The following is a 22,573-nucleotide window of genomic DNA, read 5'->3' on the forward strand; positions in this document are numbered from 1 at the left end:
TTGTGTGTGTGTGTGTGTGTGTGTGTGTGTGTGTGTGTGTGTGTGTGTGTGTTCCTTTATTGCTTACTGCAGCTTCAACCTCAGGCAGTCCTTCCTTCACAGCCTCCTCAGTTCAGACTACAGGCATACGCTACCACGCCTGACTTATTTTTTTACTTTTCGTTTTTTTAGTTTGTTTGTTTTTTGTTTTTGAGCCGAGGTCTCACTCTGTTACCCAGGCATCCTTGACCTCCTGCCTTAGGTGGTCCTTCTGCCTCAGCCTCCCGAGTAGCTGGGACTACAGGCGTGAGACATTGTGTCCAGCCACTTAATTTTCCTAGTCAGTAACTAATGCAAGCACTTTTACATCTGGGATGCTGGGCTTTGCAAATCTAAAATTCTCCAACGGTATCTTCCAGTCTTTAAGCATTTGCCAATTTCTGCCCTGTTGAAAGAGATCATAAGGAAACAAAGTTCTTTGCCTCTTAAATTTAGCATTAATGCTGGGCGCAGTGGCTCAGCCTGTAATCCCACGCTTTGGGAGGCTGAGGTGAGTGGATTGCCTGAGCCGTGGGTTCAAGACCCACCTGGGCAACTTGGTGAGACATCTCTACAATAAGTCAAAAAAATTTAGCCGAGCGTGGTAGCGCATGCCTGTAGTTCCAGTGACTTGGAAGGCTGAGGCAGAAGGATCGCCGGAGCCCAACAGGTCGAGGCTGTGGTGGCTGGGAATGGCCAGTGCACTCCAGTTTGGGTGACAGAGTGAGACTCCAACTTAAAAAAAAAAAAAATTTAGCATTAATAAGGAACCCTCAGCCGGGCTTGGTGGCTCAGCCTGTAATCCCGCGCCTTTGGGAGGCTGAGGTGAGTGGATTGCCTGAGACCGCGGGTTCGAGACCCGCCTGGGCAACTTGGCGAGACCTCATCTCTACAATAAATTAAAATGAGCCGGGCATGGTAGTGCACGCCTGTAGTTCCAGCTACTCGGAAGGCTGAGGTGGAAGGATCACTGGAGCCCAGCAGGTTGAGGCTGCAGTGGCCGGGAGCGGCCACTGCACTCCAGTCTGGGCGACAGAGTGAGACTCCAACTCAAAAAAAAAATAAGGAACCCTCAAAGTTAAGCTGCTTAATTATTTTTATTTTTTAAATTTATTATAAAGCATTGCAAACACGCACAGAATTAGACAGAATAGCATAATTAATGCCCATGTGTCTCTCCCCAGCCTCAGCACTATCACTCATAGCCCCAACTCTCAGCCATGTCTGCTTCCTGCTAGTTCTTATTTTGAAGTCAATCCCAATCATTGTCTCACTTTCTCTGTAACATCTGGTTGTGTATCTCTAAGATGCATATGTATTTATAAAACCTTTTTTTTAAAAGGTAATCTTAACTCCAAAAATTAATAATTTCTTAATATCAAATACACTGAATCTTTTTAAAATAGAAATTTAAATAGTATTCTTTATCATCTTTACTCATCCAGCCTTAAGATGTACTTACATTATATTGTATTGTATATTCTAATTTTTGTTTTTTTTTTTTGTAGAGATAGGTCCCGCTATGTTGCCCAGGCTAGTCTCAAACTCCTGGCTTCAAGCAATCCTCCACCTTGACTTCCCAAAGTGCTAGGATTACAGGCATGAGCCACCACGCCAGCCTGTCTGTGTAATGTAAACAGATCTCCTCAACCCTCAGGATAGCTAGGGCAGGGCTCTGGCCTGGTGGACCATACAAATACATGTTCTGAATGTCCTGTATCTTGCAAAAAAAAGAAGTTTTGCACTGAGTAACTTCTTTGAGTTTAAGACAAAGGAAGTATTTCTACCCTTAACACTCAGGTAAAGTTGGCATCTAAAATATTTAGTTAGAATTTAAAACAGTTGTAAATAATAATCTCTGTTGGTTGTAAATATTGACATCTTAAAGCACCTTAATTCCAAAATAAATCTATAACGTTTAAACACTAAATGCCATTAGCAACTTCTTACCTACCATCATTCATATGAATAATTTGAACAAATCAACTTTAAAAAGATAATAAGAAAATTTATATTTGAGTGGGTATTATACCAAGGAATTGTGTTTATAAAATACGATAATAGCATTATAGCTTTATAAGAAAATGCCCATAATTTTTAGAGATATCTTTAAAAAATATATAGGGATAAGGTGATGTTGGGATTTGCCCTAAAATAATTGAAGGAAAAAGGGAAAGATGAAACATGTGGCAAATACTTGATGATTATTGAGTTTGACAATGGATAAATGGGAGTTCTTTGGAGTATTTTCTACTTTTGTGTATATTTGAAAGTTTCCATAATAACAAAAGTGATAATATAAATAATATAAATAGTATGTTTATTATGATGCTCAGTAAATGTTAGCTGTTACTTTTGCATTTCATAATAATTAAAAAGAAAATGATTCTTTGTTGCTACTACTGTTTTTTTTTTAAGTTGAAGTCTCACTCTGTCACCCAGGCTGGCATGCAGTGGCATGTTCACGGCCACCGCAACCTCAACCTGCTGGGCTCAGGCCATCTTTCCACCTCAGCCTTCCAAGTAACTGGAACTACAGGCATGTGCCACCATGCTCAGCTAATTTTTCAATTTATTGTAGAGATGAAGTCTTACCGAGTTGCCTAGGCTGGTCTCAAACCCGTGGCTTAAAGCAGTCTTTTCACCTCGGCCTCTCAAAGTACTGGGATTATAGGTGTGAGCCACTGCACCCTGCCTGCTACTACATTTTTAAAAATTATAGTGTTCAATATATCACGATGTGACCATTGCTTGGTTGCATTTTTTTTTTGTTTAATTTTACGGGGATTTGGGAGTGTTTATGCTACTTGTCAGTCACAAAATAGACAATAAATAATTTTTTTTTTTTTTAAAAGACGCCAGGCAAATTGAAAACCTTTTGACATGCAAAAGAATTGGTTACTCAGTTTTTCAGACTTCTGCATTCTTAAAGTCAGCATTATATTTCTAGACATAATAACCAGATATGAGCCGGTCTCGGTGGCTCAGCCTGTAATCCCACGCTTTGGGAGGCTGAGGTGAGTGGATTGCCTGAGCCCGCGGGTTCGAGACCCGCCTGGGCAACTTGGCAAGACCTCATCTCTACAATAAATCAAAAATTAGCCGGGTGCTGTAGCGCGCGCCTGTAGTTCTGGCTACTTGGAAGGCTGAGGTGGAAGCATCACCGGAGCCCAGCAGGTCGAGGTTGCGATGGCCGGGAGCGGCCACTGTACTCCAGTCTGGGCCATGGAGTGAGACTTCAACTCAAAAAAAAACAAAAACAAAAAACAACAACCAGATATGTTAATTTCTAATTTTCCCTTTTTCATCATCTTGAAGCTTTTTACACTCTAGTGAGTTTCCCATCAATGAGAATATGCCTTTCTTTTATAAAGTGGGAAAGGGAGATGGGAAAGAAGTCTTGATGGCGAAAGGTGCGTTCTTATGCAGATCAATGTTTAGGAACAACTGTATGGAACTGAAGTTCTGGAATGTGATTTTCTCATAACTGACCTTTTCCAGTGTGCTCCTTGACAGAGTTTCTGTGTCCAACTGAAGGCCACTGGTGTCATGTGCTTTATGTAGTAACTGGATGGTAAGACAGTTTGAGCTCATAACATAACACTTCTCAGGTTTCCTAGAGAGTATAAAACTGTGCCTTTCTGAAACCAGTGGTGTATTCTAATTAGCTACCTTGGAGTGAAATGAAATGTGGGAACTGGCTAGTTGTCATCCTTCCTAAGGCTAATCGTCTCCTCTTATTTCTGCATTTATTAAGGTATACGGTCTCTTGCTCTCATGTGACTCAAAATTAGCAACTGGAGATACTCTTGTTGCAAAATTAGTAATTAAGCCTCAGGAAAATAACTTGCTTTCTAAGATCTTTTTGACTTAAAATACCCTTGTAACCGTTTCTGGGTTCCAAACAGTTGAGAGCCCAGATGAGGAAGAAAGATTTGGGCTGATTAGCATGAGGCAGTCTTTGGAAAAGACAAATCCTTCTTTTGTGTGTGTGTGTGTCTGTGCACCCAGGTGACATGTATAGCCATGATGGGAATGCTGATGAGCCAGAATGGGTAAAGACAGAGCGAGAACAGTTTGTTGAGTTTCGAGATAAGAACCGTGATGGGAAGATGGACAAAGAAGAGACCAAAGACTGGATCCTTCCCTCAGACTACGATCATGCAGAGGCAGAAGCCAGACACCTGGTCTATGAATCAGACCAAAACAAGGTAAGTTGACCAGGCCCAGGCACTTTAGATGTCTGCTGCTGGAGGATTGCCTAAAACTTTTCCATCAAGATACATGGAGATTCTGTCAGGGTATGTAGGCTTAATTAGTCTAAGCCTGCTAAGTATCTAAATTTGGCGATTAAAACCTTTCAGGGCTATCTGATCTCATTTTAGAAATCTCTCTGCCCAATGCTCATAGCACTGTGGGAACGTGGGCTTCAGAAAAGAACCTCTGTGTATAGCCTATGCCCAAGCATGCTTCATCCTTGGGATCCCCATGACATTTATTTTCTTTGCCTGCTTTTTTTGACTTTTCCTTTGTTGCTTTACCTGTTGTAGGCTCATTCTGCCTACTCAACACTGGTTATTTTTTCTTAAGTCAAATATCCTTTTTAAAACTAGGTTCAGTAGGTTATAAAGCAACTTATTAAAATTGTTAAATGTTAACCTGTTAAAATTGTCCTTGATCAATTATCTGAGGCACTTTGTTCATTAGGAGTGTTATCACCAAGCCCTGTCACTTTTTTCAGATACTTGAATGCTCTAGAGTAAACTGAAAATCGGTCTAAAGATGGAGATTTTAGTATTTTGGACAATTCTTTTATCTAGGCTCATCTTCGGTTTCAAATGAACCGTCTTGTCTCACAGCCTTTCTAGGGTTGGTCTGTTTTGAGCTCTTACTCAGAGTCACTTTAGTAGGTAGGTCTGTGTCCTTGAGAAGAACAACTTATGTAGTCATCCCTCAGGAATCTAGATAGGGTTTGAGATGCATGTCTGAGCCCTCATTTGGGGTTGTGTCTGGAATCTCATCGGTGGCTAAGGCAGGCTGGAGGTGTGGACTGGGCTTGATAGTGGCAGATTTTGTTGTTCCTGTTAGATGGTGATTTGATCTACCTTGAAGTGTCCAGTTATTATTGACCATCTCTCCATATCTAGGAGATGTGCCATATTTTGATTTCAAAGAAGCATTTTCTCCTCGGGAAACAAACTTGTATCTCTAGCATTGAGTTGTTGAGGTATTTATATCCTTCTGCTTAAACTTTCTTGATAAAAACAATGCATTAATTGCTGTTTTCACCCTCTTTGTATGAGGGGTAAGTGTTGAGTTTGCATTTAATTTAGTAGGTGTTAGAATCTTAAATCCTGATTAACCCCCATTATTCTATAGCAGTGTTTCAAAATTTATGGGAATTATATTCTACTTCAATCCAATGCTCTCTCTAATTTCAGGATGGCAAGCTTACCAAGGAGGAGATTGTTGACAAGTATGATTTATTTGTTGGCAGCCAGGCCACAGATTTCGGGGAGGCCTTGGTACGGCATGATGAGTTCTGAGATGCAGAGGAACCTGCATTTCCTCAAAAGTAATTTATTTTTACAGCTTCTGGTTTCACATGAAATTGTTTGAGCTACTGAGACTGTTATTACAAACTTTTTAAGACATGAAAAGGCGTAAGGAAAACCATCCCGTCCCTTTTCCTCCTCCTCTCCGAGGGACTGGAGGGAAGCCGTGCTTCTGAGGAACACCTCTACTTAGTACACTTGTGTTTGTAGGTTCACACTTTGTATTATGTGTAACATGGTGTGTTTATTTTTGTATTTGTTCTCTAGTTGGGAGTATGATATGAAGGATCAAGATCCTCAGCTCACACTTGCAGGCAAATATTAGCCCTTGACTCTTTCTCAACCCCTTATCGTGATTTTTGTAATTCTCACTTAACTAATTTTTTAAGCCTGTGATCAGTAAATGTTCAGGAGAGAGAAGAGGGAAAAAAAGTATACTCCACAATTTATATTTAGAGAGATCACACCTAACCTTTCCTATTGAAAAGTATTAACATTTCACAAGTAGTAGGGGCCACATATTAAATTGAGTTGCTACAGGTCTAGCAACTGATGCTGCCATTAACTGGGCCAGGACAGATCCCTTTGCTGTAAAAAACCTTGGCCCAAATTGATTTCATTCCTTTTCCCACCCTGTAGGACTTAGCTGTTTGCTAATTTTGTCAAGCACAGCTGTGGTGGGAAGAGTTCGGGCCAGTGTCTTGAAAATCAATCAAGTAGTGAGTGTGATCTCTTTACAGAGCTATAGATAGAAACAGCTGGAAAACTAAAGGAAAAATACAAGTGTTTTTTAGGGCATACATTTTTGGGGGGTGAGCATCTGTTGAAATGCTCACAACATAATTATTTGCCTGGTGAAATCAGTAAGTGCCCCATTCGGCTCTTCTTCCCCAAGTGTGCCAAGGAATGACTCTTGGTTTCACTACAATTAAAATTCACTCCTTTCCAATCATGTCATTGAAAGTGCCTTTAATGAGAGAAATGGTCACTGAATGGGAATTCTCTTAAGAAAGCCTAAGATAAAATAAAGACTATAGGACAACTTATATGAAAGCTTAGAACCTTCCAACATAGTGAGCCTTTTTTTTCTTACCTTTCTCTTTTGGACATTGTTAAATTAGCAGTATTAGTTATGAACTTGGTTGCAGTGTTCTTATCTTGTGGGCTGATTTCCAAAAACCACATGCTGCTGAATGTACCAGGGATCCTCATACTTCATGATGCAAACCACTTACTCCCAGGCCTCTTCCTGAGTCTGCTGGAGAGCTTGAGCTCACTCAGAAATGAGAGGACCTACGGAGAGGGCTCTTTGGTGTGAGGACCATTGCACACCCTTCCTGCCTTTGACCTGTCACACCCCATTCCCTCATCTCCTCCATCCCTGTTACCAAAAAGAAAAAAGTGTATCATGGGTCAACAGTTTGCCAGTCCTTATCAGAGAGAGATGTAGAAAGAGCTGAAGAGCACCTTCTGTTCCCAACTCCACTTTACCTGTATTTTATGCAACACAAATGCTGTCCTTTTTGGTCCCTTTCTTACAGGTGGACCACTTTGGGGAAGAATTATTGTACTCCAAGTTTTTAGCCCTCAGGTTACCAAGATCAATATATATATGTATAACCTTTATTATTTCCTCTTTCTGGATGATACATTCAGGTGGTGCTGGGTGATTATTCTCATCTGAACCTAGGGGTATCCTTTGGTCTTCCACAGTCATGTTGAGGTGGGCTCCCTGGGATGTTAAAAAGCCAGAGATCATGTGTCTTGACCCCAGCCTTTGTATTGAGCTCTTGATAATGGATATACTCTTTTTTTTTTTTTTTTAAGTTTAACCCCAATATAGGGCAATGGAAATTCTCTGCCCTCTGGATTCCCTATTTTTACTACTAAGAAGACCAGAGTTAATTACTAATGTCACCAACCCTGGCTGACTTAGAGTGTGAATTGTGTGGCAAGAGTGCCTCGCACCTCACTAGGTGTGGAGAGCTCAGGCCTTGTGTTCAAGTTACACGCTTAGAAAGCATACCTTAATCTGCTGAGACAACTTTTGGATGCTGGGGACCCAGCATCTAATCTCTAATCTCTAATGAGCCCCTTGGATTATTTTTTTGGTTTAAATAAAGCCTGAGGCTGGTGCACAGTAGCTACACACCCATATCGTGTGTTCTGTGAATGCTAGCTCTCTTCAATTTGGATATTGGTTATTTTTTATAGAGTGTAAACCAAGTTTTATATTCTAAAATGCAAACAGGTACCTATCTGTTTCTAAATAAAACTGTTTACATTCATTGTGGAGTATGTGTGACCTTCATTCTCTAAGAATTAGAACTTAGACTTAAGGGTGCTATAAAATGTCACAGAAAAGGAACTCTCCTATAAGTTCCCTCTCCCTAGACCCAGAAGGAGCACTGCCTTCTCCCAAGTGGTTGCTCATTTTGCCTGTTCTCAGGTATCTTCGAGCCTCCTTCTCACTACAGCTATACCCTTCTTTGTTTCCTTTAGGCTGTATGACTGGAGAGAAGATCAGCTCTCGTTATATAATTATATCAAACACAAGCCATTCTGATAGTATATAAAACATCTTGACTTTTATTTCAGAAAGGCTCTTTCTGGGGGGTACAGGGAGCGTACAGAGTATAAGAGAGAATTTCTTGAGTATTTTGGTATAGTTTTTACATGGTATGAGGAAATTCATTTTTAGAGCATCAAGTGAATTAATTTGCTCTAAAAATGAATTTCCTCATACCATGTAAAAACTATTAACTTTAGTAAATATACAGTTTAAAACAAATATAGCCAAATGGAGGTAGAGGGGGGGAAGCACCTGGAATAATCCATGCTGTCTCAAGTCTTGTGGACATGGCTGTTCCTGCCAGAGCTGTAGCAGTTGTCAAGACATTCTTTCAAACTCGTATTTGGGGCCTACTAAAGGGTTTTTATTTTTTGTGTGTGTGTCTTTCCCATTTCTAGGGTGTTTTCTTAAGTTTGCTCTAATTTAGCATACATCAACTCAGAATAGATCCCCAGTAGGAGAAATACATACATATATAATATTAAAAAGAAAAGTATTTGTTATTTGTACACTGAAAAGTCAACCCTAATCCTTTATAGTTGCCTCAAATGTAGAACTCGGTTCTCCAAGTGCTATGCATGAAGACACTTAGGAGTAAAAACTCATGATTGTTGAAATGTTCTTTGGGTGGTCTGAAATAAACCATGTGGGAATAGTAGCTCTGTAGGCAGGAAGGGAGTAGAAAGAAAAGGAGGGTTGACTCCCCAAACTGCCATCACTCCCCTTGCCAACATTTTGCTGTGTTGTTAGTAGTTTGGTTTCTGATGCAGACAGTAGACATTCAAGTGTAAAATTCTAGTTGTTGCAAACAGGTCAGTATGGGGTCTTCAGTTGGGGCTGACTTGGCTAGAAGAAAGAGCAGAAACCTCTGTTTTCTGGGAGCTGGATGTGTCAGATTCATCTGCCATGGCCTTCCTACACACCATCTCCATGATGCAAGCTTGGAACTGGAAGAAAAGGCAGAATTGGAGAGGACCTTGACAGACAAGGCACTGTGGGGAAGAAGACCCTGTTCTCTATCCCCAAACCTTGCCCAATGCCTTATACCCAGATGTCCTCAGGTTGATTTTGAATATATCTTCCCCATCCTGAAAAATAGCTAGATTCCAGTCTAGAGCTCCTGAGTCTACAGCAATAATCCCTAAGCCTTCCAGTTAAATCTGAGACCTTGCTATTGGTCAGCTTCACAAACCAGCCTGCTTTGGAAAAGTGCTGTCAGCAGTGGGCCCGCCTGCCCCACTATCACTAGAAAGTGCCCCCAGCTGGAAAGAACTGCCAGTCCTGTTCCATCCAGATTTCAATTTAGTTTTGAATCTATCTCTGAGATTGAGGAAACAAAGTAACTACTCTGAAAGTAGGGCTTTTGCCCTACAAGTCAGACACTCTCCTAGATTCATCTGAGTTTGGGATAGATTAGCTCCGATTTGGGATTAGGGATAGGAGGCCCCGACACCTTCAGATAAGATGTTTTAGAGATTTATGCGTGTGTTGTGATGTGTGCCTCTCACACACGTTCCTGCAGACTGGAAGTTGGAAGGGATTAAGAATTCATGAAGAGCCAGGCGCAGTGACTCACGCCTGTAATCCCAGCAATTTGGGAGACTTAGGCAAGAGGATTGCCTGAGCTCAGGGGTTCGAGACCAACCTCAGTAATATGGCAAGACCTCGTCTCTACAATAAATCAAAAAATCAGCCAGGCGTGGTGGTACATGCCTATGATTCCAGCCACTCGGTAGGGTGAGGCCGAAGTATCACCTGAGCCCAGTAGGTCGAGGCAGCAGTGGCCATGAGCATGCCACTGCACTCCAGCCTAGACAACAGGGTGAGACTCCAACTCAAAAAAATAAAAAAAATTTTTAAAACTCATGAAAGGCAAGGAGGTCTGGAAATTAAGAACTATTGATCTCTGAGTTTTTTGACAGAACAGAAAACCTTTTCACTTATCCTGTTCTTTGGAGCAACTTAATTTTTTTAACTCAGTTTATCCTTCCTGGGTTGTATTGTCTTGATGACCGCACCTCCTCCCTGGGCTTACAGAGGGTTTCTTTTGTCCACCCCTAGAAACCCTCAAGTTAAAAGTCATTGGTGAGGAAAGAACCAGGGTCTTCTGGACCAAGGTCTCACAGAAATGTGGACAGAGTTTTACCTGCTTGTTCATGAAGCAGTAGATGATAGGATTGTAGATACACGCACTCTTGGAGAAGAAGGAAGGAATGGTGACAAGTCGTAGGTCCAGCCCATGGTTCCGGTTGTTGACCATGTACATGGCCAGGGCTGCGTAGGGCACATAGCAGAGACAGAAGGATCCCACCATCACCACCACCATGCGGCTCACCTCCCGCTCAGCCTTCTGGGTTGTTGCTGACTCCTGCTGCTGGGCAGCCACCTGGGGGGGCACAGAGTAGTTGGTCCCCCTTCCTGACCCTCAAGGCCCAGCTCTCTGGACACCTCTCCATGGGACAGATGATGTACTCACTCTGCCTCTTTTTGTCCCAGCATCTGGCCTAGTCCCTCTGACTCTATCCTCCCTGCTCCCACTTCCCGGTTTCTAGTTCCCCCCTCTTTGGCTGTGGACTTTTCCATGTCTTATGTTCTAGAGTGCTCCCCACCCTTCCCTTCCAGCTGGAGCCCCCTACCATACCTCCCTGACTCTCGAAACCACTCACAGCTCTCAGGGCCCTCAGCAGCTGTGCGTAGGAGAAGCAGATGAGGGAGAGAGGCATGATGAAGCAGAAGATGAAGAGGAACCAGGTGTAATACTCGCTGCGGTACTTGGTGCCCACGGTGTACCAGTCGGGACCGCAGGAGCACTGCAGGCCCTCAGGGATGAACCTGCAGAGGACCAAGAACTCACCCACACTTGCTCGCTGCAGGCCCCACGGGAATGCGTGGAGCAGAAACTGAGATTCCTGGCCTGTGCTCCCCACTTAGAGCCCAGAGAATGCCAAAATGGCTTCAGCGGGGTGGGGGGGTCCTGTCCTGAGCAGTAGTGGTCACGGCCATTCCAACTGCAGGGCCAAGGTCTGCTCTGGTATACCGCAGTCCGCCTCCCTCACCTCCACCAGCTCTATGAGAAGTAGCGGACACCCAACCCCTCCCTCTACCTATGTCAACCTGAGCGCCCTGCTCTCACCGGCTCCAGCCAAAGAAGGGTGGGACAGAGACACCAATGCCAATGGTCCAGGTAGCCAGGACCACCATCAGTGAGTGCTTGGGGCTGAAGCGGAAATTGCCAAAGGGCTTACAGATGACCATGTAGCGCTCAAAGGCCAGGAAGGCCAGTGACCAGCCTGTCACCAGACCTGTGACAAGATGGGAGGAAAATGAGGGAGACAGCCCCACCCAGCCTGACTGGGGGACAGATGAGGGGGAGCGAGCAGAGAGATGGGGTCGGGCTGAAGATGGAGTGAAAACCCCAGCATCCTGTTTTAGCCAAACTAGGATGCTTTGTACCCCAGTATCCCCAAGAGCACCAGCCTCCTCTTTGGGGATCTCCTCCAACCCAAAAGCCTGTTCCCTGGCTCCAATCCTGGAGGAGTGTCCTTTGCCTTCCCCAACTCCCTTCCCTGCAGTACCTGCTACAGAGCCCAGGAAGCCCTCCAAAGCACAAACATGGCGGCCAAAGACGAAGTACCCTCGACAGCTGGCGATGAAGACAGGTAGGACGGAGAAGATACAGAGGAGGAAGCCTCCCAAGGACACGTTGACGAGAATGTAGTTGAGGGGCTGCCGCAACTTCCTGTAGTGCAGCGTGGCCACCAGCACCATGGCGTTGAGTGGTATCCCCACAGAGAAGACCACGCCCATGAAGGCTGCCTGGATGTGGAAGACCCAGACAGGAGCAAGGTGGTACTGAGGCCCATCCCACGGCCCTACCGAGGAGATGTTCTTGAACAGGTAAAACTCCTCTTCCTCTGACATATTGCTCGTGGGATGCCCCACACCCCCTCTGATTCCTCTTATAGATGATCCTTCCACCACTCCCTCCTCCCCATCCAGATCCCCTCCTCTAAAGACACTTGGGCTCCCTGAGTAAACAGTGCCAATCCTAATCCTCCCAAGGATGAATTTGGGATTAGGACTCCCTAAACTCCTACCTAAACCTTTTGTGGTCCCAAAGCCGATTGTTTCTTCAGAGGATAAAAGATTGGGCTCAAAGGTATGCCGTGCTGGTGCTGGGATGAGCAGAAGTGGGCTTCCGGGGCTTGGGGGTGCTGACCCACATGCAGCGAAGATACCCCCACCTTTCTGCTGTTGATCTTTGGAGCTCTGGGGGCACTCCTCTCCTTTTGACTTCTGGCACAACTGTGTCCCTAAAAGTCTCTGTGCCTCATCTGCCCCTTCGTGGAAGTTGCCTGACTTAAGTCTCCCTCTCCAGAGAGGCTGGGCACGAGGCTCAGGCTGCAGGAAAGGGCATGGAGTGGGGTGGAACAGGACAGAGAGAGACCAGCGATGCCCAGAGGTCAAGGGTATCCTCAAGCCAGCCTGCCTCGTGCCTTTTCTACTCAGGCCCTGGCCAGGTTGACGTTGGTCTGCTTGCTGCCTTCACACCATGATCATGCCTACCCCTGTCCTTAGCTCAACAAGTCGCCAGTCTTCCTCCTGTCTGTCCATCCACATCCTGCATATCCCTCACAGCCTGCCTCACCAAGACCCCTTAGTGATGCCCACCCCAGTGACATCACCTTTGCTCCAAGTGCCACCCGCACTTGCACTCAGCACTACACTTAGGCTTTATGAATGTTTCTTCTTCTCCACCTCAGCAGGTCATAAATAAACTCGTATAGATGAACCAAAAGTGACACTAAGTAGAGTTCAAAGTGAAAGGATGGTCCAGTAACAGCAGAATAGTTTGTTAGATGAACACTTCTTAGGAAACAAATTATAAACTGGACAAAATATGAAAGACAACTATTTAAAAGCACCCAAAGGGCAGGACATGGTGACTCAGCCTGTAAACCCAGTACTTTGGAAGGCCAAGGCGAGAGGATTGCCTGAGCCCGCGGGTTCGAGACCAGCCTGAGCAACTTGGTGAGACCTTATCTCCAAATAAATCACAAAAACTAGCCAGGTGTCATGACGTGCATCTGTAGTTCCAGTAGTACTTGGAAGGCTGAGGTGGAAGGATCACCTAAGCCCAGCAGGTTGATGCTGCAGTGACTGTGAGCGTGCCACTGCCTTCCAGCCTGAGCGACAAAGAGTGAGACTCCAACTCAAATAATAATAATAATAAATAAATAAATAATAAAAAAATAAAAGCACCCAAAGTATCCAAAAGCAGGCAGAAATGGAAAGGGACTCAACTCTTGAATAAGAGAAACCATCTACATTTATTTATTTTATATATCTTTTGCTTTATTTCTTTTTTTGAGTCAGAGTCTTCACTCTGTCACCCAGGCTGGAGTGCAGTGGTGCAGTGGCACACTCATGGCCACTACAACCTCGATCTGCTGGGCTTGGGCGATCCTTCCGCCTCAACCTTCCAAGTAGTTGGAACTTCAGGAGCATGCCACCACACCCAGCTAATTTTTTGATTTATTATAGAGACGAGGTCTTGCCAAGTTGCCCAGACTGGTCTCAAACCCCTGGGCTCAGGCAATCCTCTCACCTTTGCCTCCCAAAGTGTTGGGATTACAGGCATGAGCCACCATGCCTGACTACCATCTACATTTAAACTGATTTTTTCCAAGAGCACTCCCAAGTGTACATGGCATGAGACAACAAAGACTTGAGCAGGAAGCACAGTTTTTATTGGCTTGAAGAGTCAGAGGACAGAGTTTTGGACTTTCGAGCAGCTGAAAATTGAAGGTAGGTTTCCTAAATGAGAGAATCCACAGAGCGTGAAGCCTTTAAATCTGCATGTAAACTGCCCTCAAGTTGTAGACTGCTGAACTGTGAATGGAGGGATTGCCACGGAGCCCAGCAAAAGGCAACAACTGAAGGTCCAAAAAGCTGAACAGAGATTTCCACTGGCAGCCATGGCAGCAAAGAAAGCATTTGAGTTTGAATCCCAAATTAGAGGGACTGGCCAAATGCTAAACACATTAAGGCTTTCCACTTAAAAATCCCAAAAGATCACACTACAGAGCTAAAATCAGTGTCCCAGGACTAAAGATTTGTTCTAAGACTAAGGACAAACCAAAGCTGACTCAGAGTAGCAAAGGATAAAACCGAGCCTCAGCTGGGCACAGTGGTTTATACCTGTAATCCCAGAACTTTGGGAGGTCAAGGTGAGAGGATTGCTTGATCCTAGGAGTTCAAGGCCTGCCTAAGCAACATAGCGAGACCTTGTCTCTACAAAAAAATTTAAAAATTAGCTTGACATAGTGGTGTCTATCCTTAGTGCCTACTACCCAGGAAGCTGAGGCAGAAGGATCGCCTGAGCCCAGGAGGTCCAGGCTGTGGTGAGCCATGATTATACCACTACACTCCAGCATGGGTGACAGAGTGAGACCCAGACTCTAAAAAATAAAAAAGAATTAAATGGAAATTTCAGAACTGAAAAGTATAATATATACAGTGGAAAATTCACTGAATGGTTTAACCACAGATTTGACAGCAAAGGAAAGAATCGGTGAACTGAAAGATCAGTGACAGAAAGATATCTAGAGAATCTCCAAGCACTTAGAAATAAGCAATATAGCTGGGCTCGGTGGCTCAGCCTGTAATCCCACGCCTTTGGGAAGCTGAGGTGAGTGGGTTGCCTGAGCCTGTGGGTTCAAGACTCACATGAGCAGCTTGGCGAGACCTCATCTCTTCAATAAATCAAAAAATCAGCCAGGCGTGGTAGTGCATGCCTGTAATTCCAACTATTCGGAAGGCTGAGGTGGAAGGATCGCCGGAGCCCAGCAGGTCGAGGCTGCGGTGGCTGAAAGCAGCCACTGCACTCCAGTCTGGGCAACAGAGTGAGACTCCAACTCAAAAAAAAAAAAAAGAAAGAAAGAAAAAAGCAATATACATCCAAATACTCCATAGGTCAAAAGAGAAATCATAAGGGAAACTTGAAAGAATTTGTGCTAATAACAATAAAAAGCAATGTATTAGAAACTGAAGGAGGCTCTTTAAGCAGTACTTAGAAATGTATAGCTTTAAGCATTTTATATTAGAAAAGAAGAAATTTGGTGGGGGAGGGGTTTGTTTTGTTTTTGACTTGGAGTCTCACTGTGTTGCCGAGGCTGAAGTGCAGTGGCATGATCACAGCTGCACAGCCTCAACCTGCTGGGTTCACGTGGTCCTTCTGCCTCAGTCTTCCAAGTAGCTGGAACTACAGGCGTGCACCACCACACCCGGCTAAGTTTTTGATTTACAAGAGACAAGGTCTTGCCATGTTGCCCAGGCTGGTCGAAAACTCCTGGGCTCAGGCAATCCTCTTGCCTAGGCCTCCCAAAGTTCTGGGATTACAGGCGTGAGCCACTGCACCTGCCTAGAAAAGAAGAAACATTTAAAATGTAAACTTTCGCCTTAAGAAGCTAAAAAAGAAGAGTGAATTAAACCCAAAGTAAATAGGAGGAGATAGGAAACCATGAAATTGAAATGAATGAAGAACAGAAAACTCAATGAAACCAGAAGCAAAACTGAACACAGAGCTCACTCTCTCCAGCGTCTCCTTGCAGGGTCAGAGTCAACAGCTATGGCTCCTCATCTCAAAGATTCTCAGATATGATAAGACAAGCAAGTTGAGTTAAGAAATACTTTCACACCACAACCATCAGCAACACAGGGGACTCCTTGAGGCCAGAATCGGAGCCATATTCATCCTCTCTAAGCCTTAGGCTCAGTACCCTGGGCATACAGTTGGCCCTTCATCTCTTTGTTGCTTGAAAATGTGAATGAGGCCGGACTCGGTGGCTCAGCCTGTAATCCTGCGCTCTGGGAGGCCAAGGTGAGTGAATTACCTGACCCCGCGGGTTCGGGACCCACCTGGGCAACTTGGCGAGACCTCATCTCTATGATAAATCAAAAAATTAGCTGGACATGGTAGCGCGCGCCTGTAGTTCCAGCTACTCGGAAGGCTGAGGTGGAAGGATCGCTGGAGCCCAGCAGGTCAAGGCTGCAGTGGCCAGGAGCGTGCCACTGCGTCTGGGCAACAGAGTGAACAACTCAAAAAAAAAAAAGAAAATGTGAATGAGTCTCTGACAGTCATTCTGCAGCCTGAGTCCTAATCGTTCAGGACCAAGGTGACAGAACCAGAGTGAATAACAAAGTTGGACTGCCGAGATGGCATCTGAGTGCCATCACTTCCTGGCCATGTGCCTCGGGACCTGACCTCTCTGAGCCAAGTCTCTCATCTGCAAAACAGAGCTGAGAGTAGCCCCCTTTCCATCATAAGCTTGTTGGAAGGCTTCGATGAGAAACCCCCGATGAAGCTGGCGGCCCAGGGTCTGGCACATGTTAAGCATTAACAGCACACTTGCGGTCATCATTGGGGCCCTCCCTCCCTCCTGAGGTACCAGGTCCATCTCTAGACAGCTGGAACAGATAGAACATTCTTTGTGAGGAGATCAAATCTCCCTTCCCAGTACCTCCCCCTACTGACTCCCATCCTCCGCTGGAAGCAGCCTCAGTTGACCGCCTTCCACCTCCTCATCACCACTCTCGAGACCACTTTTTCCCCATAGACGTCTTTGTCTTCAGGCTAAGCCTGAGCAAGGCCTGAGTCCAGAGGCCCTTTGCTGTCTGGACACAGCAGGGCCCAGGCTAGGCGCTCTCCTGCAGAGGAGCCTGGACAGAGCCAGGGGCAAGCCCCCTCCTCTTTGTTGCAGCCACTGTCACCAGGTCTAAGCTTGGGCTGGAGTTTGGGACACCCACGCACACTGTGAACTTCAGTGAACTTGCAGTCAATAAAAGAAATCCTTTTCACACATGGGGTCACGTAAGTGCTCCTGTGGACTGGGGCCACGTGCGGGCCTTCTGCTCATCTCTTGGGTATGTCCTGTCATTCCATCCAGGCCAGACCCTTGTGGAGTCTCCCCGGTGTACTGGCTTCACCTCCCAACTCTGGCCCCTCCTCATACACAGCACACAAATCCCCCAAGGCCAGAGGGAAGCACTGGCCAAACAGAAAGGCCCTAGTGTGAGTGCCTGGGGGTGGGAGGCGGGCTGGGCCTCCGTCTCTCCATGGTTCTGAACATCCTGTGGCAAGACCACCCTGGCTGCTGTCTCCTCCTGGCTGTCCTCCCACCCTGGTCTCTGACGTGGCTCTATCATGGTCAGAGGAGAGGCTCTGCAGCTCCCTTCTCTCTCTAGCTCAAGCAGGGATATACTTGGAGCCCTTCCCGTGCCACGCTCACCCCCAGCACACGAGTACTGACCAAGAGGTGCTTTACCAGAAAGCAAGGGAAGCCCAGCCGCTAAGCCGAACCTCCTGTACACCCTTTCCTACCCTTTTGGCTGCACTCCCCTCCAGGTGAGGACACAGGGCAGAGTGCTAAGCCTGGCTGACAATCGAGTTATCAGCTCAACCCAAGTTGAATGACAAAAAATGATCTGATTCCTCTAAGAACCCGTTAGTACGGAAGAAAACCATTCACATAGGGAGACTGGGTTCCCCACACCAACCCCATTTTGCCAGGATAGAGGGCATGAAATGAAGTCAGGGCTCTGTGGCACTCCACGGAAGACCTAATTCCTGGTTCCTATCTTTGGGCACCATTTCTCAGTCCCTCCTTCATCTCCCTATTTTCCAGTTGATATTCTCCATTTGTTCAATAAATGTGTCAAATACTTTCTAAAATCCAGACGCTCCCTTCCTTAGGGTACTGCTTTGATAAGCCTTTTTCCAGCCTGGGCAACACGGTGAGACTCCATCTCTATAAAAGAAAAAAAAAATTAGCCAGGTGTGGTAGCACATACCAGTAGTTCCAGCTACTAAGGAGGCTGAGGCAGGAGAATCACTTGAACACAGGAGGTCAAGGCCGCAGTGAGCCATGATTGCACCACGGCACTCCAGCCTGGGTGACAGAGCGAGACCCCGTCTCAGAAAAAAAAACCATCTTATCGGCCCTGTCAAAATCTTTTGAAGGGAAATGAGTGGGCTTCATAGGACTTTTCTTAGCAAGCCCATGCTAGCTCCTTCCTTTTCCACCCTTTTCCTTTTCCAACATTCACAGACGCATGAGTGCATGGCCAACCATTCCCCTGTTGTGAGCTGGCTCCCCAGGGCATGACTATGCTTGGCCATGCAGCCTGGTGAGGCCTGCAGCATTGACCAGCCATGGACCTTCCTCCAAGCCTCACAGTCCCCTCTGATACATGTTTGGGTTCATAAGGGCAAAGCTGTATCCTAGGTTGACCAGGATAGATCACAATTTCCCTTGAATCCTGAGTTAAAAGAGCTGATGAACACTCGTCAGCTATTTCTGAAAGACTGACGCTGCCATATATGCACGTGCACAACCCACGCCCAAGCTCACCCACATGTAGGACTCCTGTCGGAGTTACTGGAGGGTTCCAGCTAAGACTGCAGAAACCACAAGGCCAAGATCACCACCAGATTGCTTGAGTCAGCTCATCCCTTTCCCTGAACAGGACCTTAGGATCAGGGCCAAAGGCACTTGAAGGTAACTGTTCCTGAGCAGGGCACACAGATGGCCCTTGTGTCAGCCTGGCCTGCACACTTGCAGGCCAGTGGAACAAGTCGGCCTTAGCTGTCTGCTGAGCTCTGCTGAGGGGTGCCCACCTCTGCAAATGGTCCCAATGGAGGCTAACTGGTGTGGGTACCAGACACCCCAGGCCCTCTTTTTTCTTTTTTTGAGTCGGGGTCTCACTCCATCACCCAAGCTGGAGTGCAGTGGCACCATCATGGCTTACTGCAGCTTTGACCTCCTGTGCTCAGCCTCCTCAGTAGCCGGGACTACAAGCATGCATCACCACTCCTGGCTAATTTTTTTTATTTTTTGTAGAGATGAGGCCTTGCTATGTTACCTAGGCTCGTCTCCAACTCCTGGGCTCAAACCATTCTCCCACCTTAGCCTCCCTAAGTGGTGGATTACAGGTGTAAGCCACCATGCCCGGCACCCAGGCCCTTTTACACCCAGTGTGCAAGACCAGGCGGACACTTCTTTGGCTTGTGCTGGCACTGTCCTGACACCTCCCCTGACAGTACCCTCCCACCCTCTTCCACCCCACATCAGAGGGAGAACAATGAACCCAAGCAGAACACTCAGCCCCAGCTAAGATGGGGCAGATGCTCCCAAGGGGCTTAGACCAAAAGAAACCTGATCCAAGCATAGAGTCTTACTGGCACCCAAGCCAGGGACAAAAATCTCTCAGAGTCATTGAAGCCATGGAGTAGGAAGACTCTGAGGAAGAGGCATGGAGTAAAGGAGGAGGATAATAATCTAAAAACAGAGACTTTTAAGCATTTGGCATATACAGTGTTCTTTCCAGGTTCAAGTCGCTTTACTAATTTGGGAGCATGATAATACACTAAAGCTTTACAGAAAATCCTGTGAGGTATATTTAGACCAGGGTTTTTCAGCCTTGGCCCTATTGACATATCACAGATCATTCTTTGTCATGCTGTGCTATGCACTGGCATCCTTCTCCAGGTGCAAAAATCACCAATATCACCCCAGTCATGATGACCAAAAACATCTCCAGACATTGCCAGATGCCCTCTTCTCACTCCCCTTCCCTCCCTTCTGGCTGAGAGTCACTGATTTAAATTTAGACTTATAGATACCCAGAACTGAATGGAAAACAATCAAGTGAAAATATGTTTCTCCAGTTGTTTTAATTGTCCAGGAAAAAAGGAAAGTCCTGGGAAAAGCAGATATTTTCTGAATAGTTTCAGGGTGTTTTGTTTTTTCCTGTTCTCATTAGGAGCTTATTTATTTATACCTCATCCTTTCTCAAAATAGTTTACGGGACAGGAGACATGCAGGAATATACAGGACACAGTGAAAAACCATGAATCAAATGTAGGAACAAAAAAAAAAGAGAAAACATCATCAGTGAGGAGTTACAGTCAGGAAGGAAATTGTAACATGACCACCCTGTGAATCTGCTCCTGATGGGTCACACCCTCAGCCCCACACTTTCTAGAAGCTACTTATTTACATAATTCAAAGTGTCCTGAAAGAAAATGCAAACTAACTGTTCTTGGAATTGTGACCAGCTAGAATGCCTCCCAGGGGACTTCACAAAGGAGACACTGGTGTGATGTAGTAAACAATGTCCTCAACAACATCCCTGAGAAGGTAGACAGGCCTGAGATCACAGGATCAGGTCTATTCCTGACTCCTCAATGTGGATTCAACTCAGTACAAAAACACAATTCAGAAGTGTACACAAACCATAATCATCAGGAGAGGTCCAGAGGCTGAGATGCTGCTCTGATCCAGAGGAAATTTGGGCTATCTGGAGGAACACCCTTATCCCTAATCTAGTTATTGCTTCCCTTTGCTTAGTTACTTATAATTTAATTTCTGTTTCGAATGGAATACATATATAAAACAGAACTCAAAATTCAAAGTACCGAAGAATACCCAGGGAAAAAGAAGTTTCTGGGAGTCTCTCTGAACCTGCTGTGATTCTTGGAGCTGCCCTCCCCCACCTAGCAATTTTTTTTAAGAAAAGAAAAATAAGTGTCTTTCCTACCCTGCCTCCCAGCTATTCAGTTACCTTTCTCAGAGGCAACCAGTGTTAGCTTTCTGCTCTGTTTTTTATATGCAGGAGGTGACAATGAGCTTGAAATGATGTGTGTGACAGTGCTGTCTGCTAAATACCCATAATGCTCTCTAGATGAACTGATGTGCTCTTGTGAAATGAGAAATCACTCGAGGATTTGCCTGACTAAAAGCCTTCCTCAGGCCTGGGAGAATAGTGAGAAAGCTTCTGGAAGTAGAGCTATGATTCCTCCCTAGAACATTCTATCTATGGCTTCTTCAGTGCAGACACTAATGAACAACTGAAGGCCTAAAGTCTACCGCATGGAGTGAGGCACAGTGGTTTCAGCCTGGAAGAGGATTTAAGGTAGGTGCCAGTGGATTTCCACCAGGGCCACACTCCTCTTCCCCGACCCCACCACCCAAGAGGCCTTTGGAAGTGTGGGGGGGCATTTCATGGCTGTCACAACAGCAGAGAAGGGATTACTGGTATTTAGTGGACAGGATGCTGCTCCAGATAGGCCACACAAAGAAGAATGATCCTACCCCAGATTCCAACAGCACCCCCAGAGGGGAGCACTGGCAGGGACCCAATGCTGGTCTCAGCTCTGAAACATTTTCAGTGAAGTCCCCCTAGGAGCTGGAGCTTGGAGCAACTTCACTCCCTGGCACACCCACCAAGAGGAACAATGCAGGGAATGTGTGCTGAGGTAATGGAAGGACATGTGGAGTGTGCTTTTATTTAGAAGCCAGTATAGAGCTGGAAAACAGCTACCTAAAAAAGTCTGGTTTGAGGATGAGCTCTTGCCTTTCTCTCCAGCCATGATTAGTTAGCTGGGCCAGTTGTCTGGTCCAGACACTCTTAGATGGAAGCAATAAAACTTTATCTCCCAGCTCCAGAGGGATGCTGGCCAATCCATTCTTTAAGTGAGGACCACTGGGCTCAGTGGTCCATGCCTGTAATCCCAGCACTTTGGGAGGCTGAGGCAGGAGAATCGCTTGAACCCAAGAGTTCGAGACTAGCCTGGGCAACATAGTGAGACTTCATCTCTACAAAAATAAAAAAATTAGCTGGGCGTGGTGGTGTGTGCCTGTGGTCTCAGCTACTCAGGAGGCTAAGGCAGAAGGATCTCTTGATCCAAGGAGGTTGAGGCTGTGAGCTGTGATCATGCCACTGAACATACTGGGCATGAGTGAGACTCCAACTCAAAAAATAAAATAAAATACCTGAGGACCATTCTTACCCCTATCCAAAGAGAGGCTGGTTTAGTAGGAAACCTGCTTAGAAGGATGAAGTGTGGGAGGGCTTCTCTAGAGGTATAGTTTCTACTTCAAGTCAGGCAGTGAGTATTCACCTGACCATCTGTTACCACTAGTGACTTTTGTGCACACTCCTAAGATTGTCCTTCCTAGCTGGGCTTGGTGGCTCAGCCTGTAATCCCACGCTTTGGGAGGCCAAGGTGAGTGGATTGCCTAAGCCTGCGGGTTCAAGACCCGCCTGGGCAACTTGGCGAGACCTCATCTCTACAATAAATCAAAAAACCAGCCGGGCGTGGTAGCGCGCGCCTGTAGTTCCAGCTACATGGAAGGCTGAGGCGGAAGGATCGCAGGAGCCCAGCAGGTCGAGGCTGCGGTGGCCGGGAGCGGCCACCACACTCCAGTCTGGGCGACAGAGTGAGACTCCAACTCAAAAAAAAAAAAAAAGATTGTCCTTCTTTCACTCATTCATTCATTCCACAGACATGCTAAGGGATGGCTGCAAAAACAGTCGTGCTAGGAGGATTAAATAGGATTAATCTGGTAAAGAGCTTACACAAGGC

At 45.8% G+C, this 22,573-nt stretch overlaps 2 protein-coding genes across 5 annotated transcripts in view; one reads left to right on the top strand and one right to left on the bottom strand.

Moving 5' to 3' along the window:
* CALU (calumenin) overlaps window positions 1-7,861 on the top strand; it is a 31,424-nt gene extending 23,563 nt beyond the window's left edge. For 3 of the 4 annotated variants that reach the window (XM_008063588.2, XM_021715276.1, XM_021715278.1), the window contains exons 6-7: window positions 4,030-4,229; window positions 5,460-7,861. In XM_008063588.2, the coding sequence (XP_008061779.1) occupies window positions 4,030-4,229; window positions 5,460-5,564 (305 nt within the window). In that variant the 3' untranslated portion in view covers window positions 5,565-7,861. The remainder of the gene's footprint in view (window positions 1-4,029; window positions 4,230-5,459) is intronic. The other variant, XM_021715277.1, reaches the window with a different exon arrangement.
* Window positions 7,862-8,849: 988 nt separating this feature from the next.
* On the bottom strand, window positions 8,850-12,072 carry OPN1SW (opsin 1, short wave sensitive). The gene is made up of 5 exons (XM_008063590.2): window positions 11,721-12,072; window positions 11,279-11,447; window positions 10,812-10,977; window positions 10,292-10,531; window positions 8,850-9,092 (listed from the first exon to the last, which is right to left on the bottom strand). Exons 1-5 carry the CDS (start codon window positions 12,064-12,066, stop codon window positions 8,973-8,975), a joined length of 1,041 nt encoding a protein of 346 aa, XP_008061781.1. The 5' UTR covers window positions 12,067-12,072; the 3' UTR covers window positions 8,850-8,972.
* Between the last annotated feature and the right edge of the window lie 10,501 nt (window positions 12,073-22,573).

The sequence above is a fragment of the Carlito syrichta genome, unplaced genomic scaffold (genome assembly GCF_000164805.1).
Source record: "Carlito syrichta isolate Samal-C Ts95f unplaced genomic scaffold, Tarsius_syrichta-2.0.1 Scaffold306949, whole genome shotgun sequence".
NCBI classification, from domain to species: Eukaryota; Metazoa; Chordata; class Mammalia; order Primates; family Tarsiidae; genus Carlito; species Carlito syrichta.

Excerpts from the sequence above, each read along its gene's own strand:
- OPN1SW (XM_008063590.2), bottom strand. The coding sequence starts at position 12,066 with ATGTCAGAGGAAGAGGAGTTTTACCTGTTCAAGAACATCTCCTCGGTA. Across the intron at positions 11,448-11,720 it reads CTTCCTGGGCTCTGTAGCAG|GTCTGGTGACAGGCTGGTCA; the intron begins GTACTGCAGGGA and ends ATCTTGTCACAG. Across the intron at positions 10,532-10,811 it reads TGCTGAGGGCCCTGAGAGCT|GTGGCTGCCCAGCAGCAGGA; the intron begins GTGAGTGGTTTC and ends GTGCCCCCCCAG.